The sequence below is a fragment of the Orycteropus afer genome, unplaced genomic scaffold (genome assembly GCF_000298275.1).
Source record: "Orycteropus afer afer isolate SDZICR_OR568_19922 unplaced genomic scaffold, OryAfe1.0 scaffold00105, whole genome shotgun sequence".
Taxonomy (NCBI): domain Eukaryota; kingdom Metazoa; phylum Chordata; class Mammalia; order Tubulidentata; family Orycteropodidae; genus Orycteropus; species Orycteropus afer.
In genome coordinates this window covers 8,469,793-8,470,936 of record NW_006921692.1, presented here as the reverse complement: position 1 = coordinate 8,470,936, position 1,144 = coordinate 8,469,793, and the positions used below count along the sequence as shown (strand labels likewise).

General features: G+C 35.6%; 1 protein-coding gene across 1 annotated transcript in view; it reads left to right on the top strand.

Annotated features, from left to right (window-relative positions):
* RASA1 (RAS p21 protein activator 1) overlaps nt 1–1,144 on the top strand; it is a 196,979-nt gene that overhangs the window by 167,082 nt on the left and 28,753 nt on the right. The window contains exon 12 of the mRNA XM_007943392.2: nt 513–600. Within this exon, the coding sequence (XP_007941583.1) occupies nt 513–600 (88 nt within the window). The remainder of the gene's footprint in view (nt 1–512; nt 601–1,144) is intronic.

The window sequence follows — 1,144 nt, the reverse complement described above, 5'->3', positions numbered from 1 at the left end:
CCAGAGCTCCTATATTTTAATAAGAAGATAAATTTTATTTTTTAAATTTAAATGTGTGCTGTATATCTGTTTATACATGAAATGATACAAAGAAAAACAAAATTTTAAAATCGTACTATAAATAAGTAAAAAAAAAATTAAAAGATAAATATCACCTATCATTCAAAGACAATCATTATTTACATTTTGATTTATATACTTTTGTTGTTGTTGTTGTTGTTATTTCCCGTCGAGTCGGCCCCGACTCATAGTGACCCCCCTTTGGGCTTCCGAGGCAGTATCACTATGGAAGTAGGATTGCCCAACAATCTTTCCGAGGAGTGGCTGTGAGTTTGAACCGCCAGCCTTCTGGTTAGCAGTCAAGTGCCTTAGGCACTATGCTACCAGAGCTCCTATATACTTCTAGTCTTTTTAGAAAATCATATATACATGGTTTTAATAAAATGAGATGACATCACTTATAACTGTCTTTGTATCTCTGTACTAATAACTTTTTTGTTTGTATTTTAAAGGCCAAATTGTTTTCAGATAGTAGTTCAGCACTTTAGTGAAGAACATTACATCTTTTACTTTGCAGGAGAAACTCCAGAGCAAGCAGAGGTAAGATAACTGTTTCTTCAATTACTGGAAATCTTTATTTTAGCCTGTGTTTTCATAATGGAAAACAAAGGCATTTAATATAAAGTGAATCAAATGATGCTTCAAATATAAATTATCTTTGTACTTGAAGGAATGAAAACATTCATTTGTAAGAAATTTTTTGAAACAAGAGCAAAAAAACATAGGGTTTTATTTTTTTTTTACCCCCTGAGTTTTTTTTTTTTAATTGTGATTTGGGTGAAAATTTACAGAGCAAATTCACTTTCCATACAGCAGTTCACATACACTTTGTCTCATGGCATTGGCTACAATTCACCACAATGCAACAGCTCCCCTCCCTCTTCCTCCCAACAGTCACCTCTTCTCTGTATCCATCCCTCCATGCACCCCTGCCTCCTGAGCTGTCCCCCTGTGCATAAACCAGCCCTTCTTTGTCCCATGATTGTTCTCCCCAAGGAGTGTATCTGCCTCAGGTAAATGTTCAACTCATATGCCTGTCTTTTGTTTGGCTGGAAACCACAGGTGTGGGTTCAATTCCAGACCT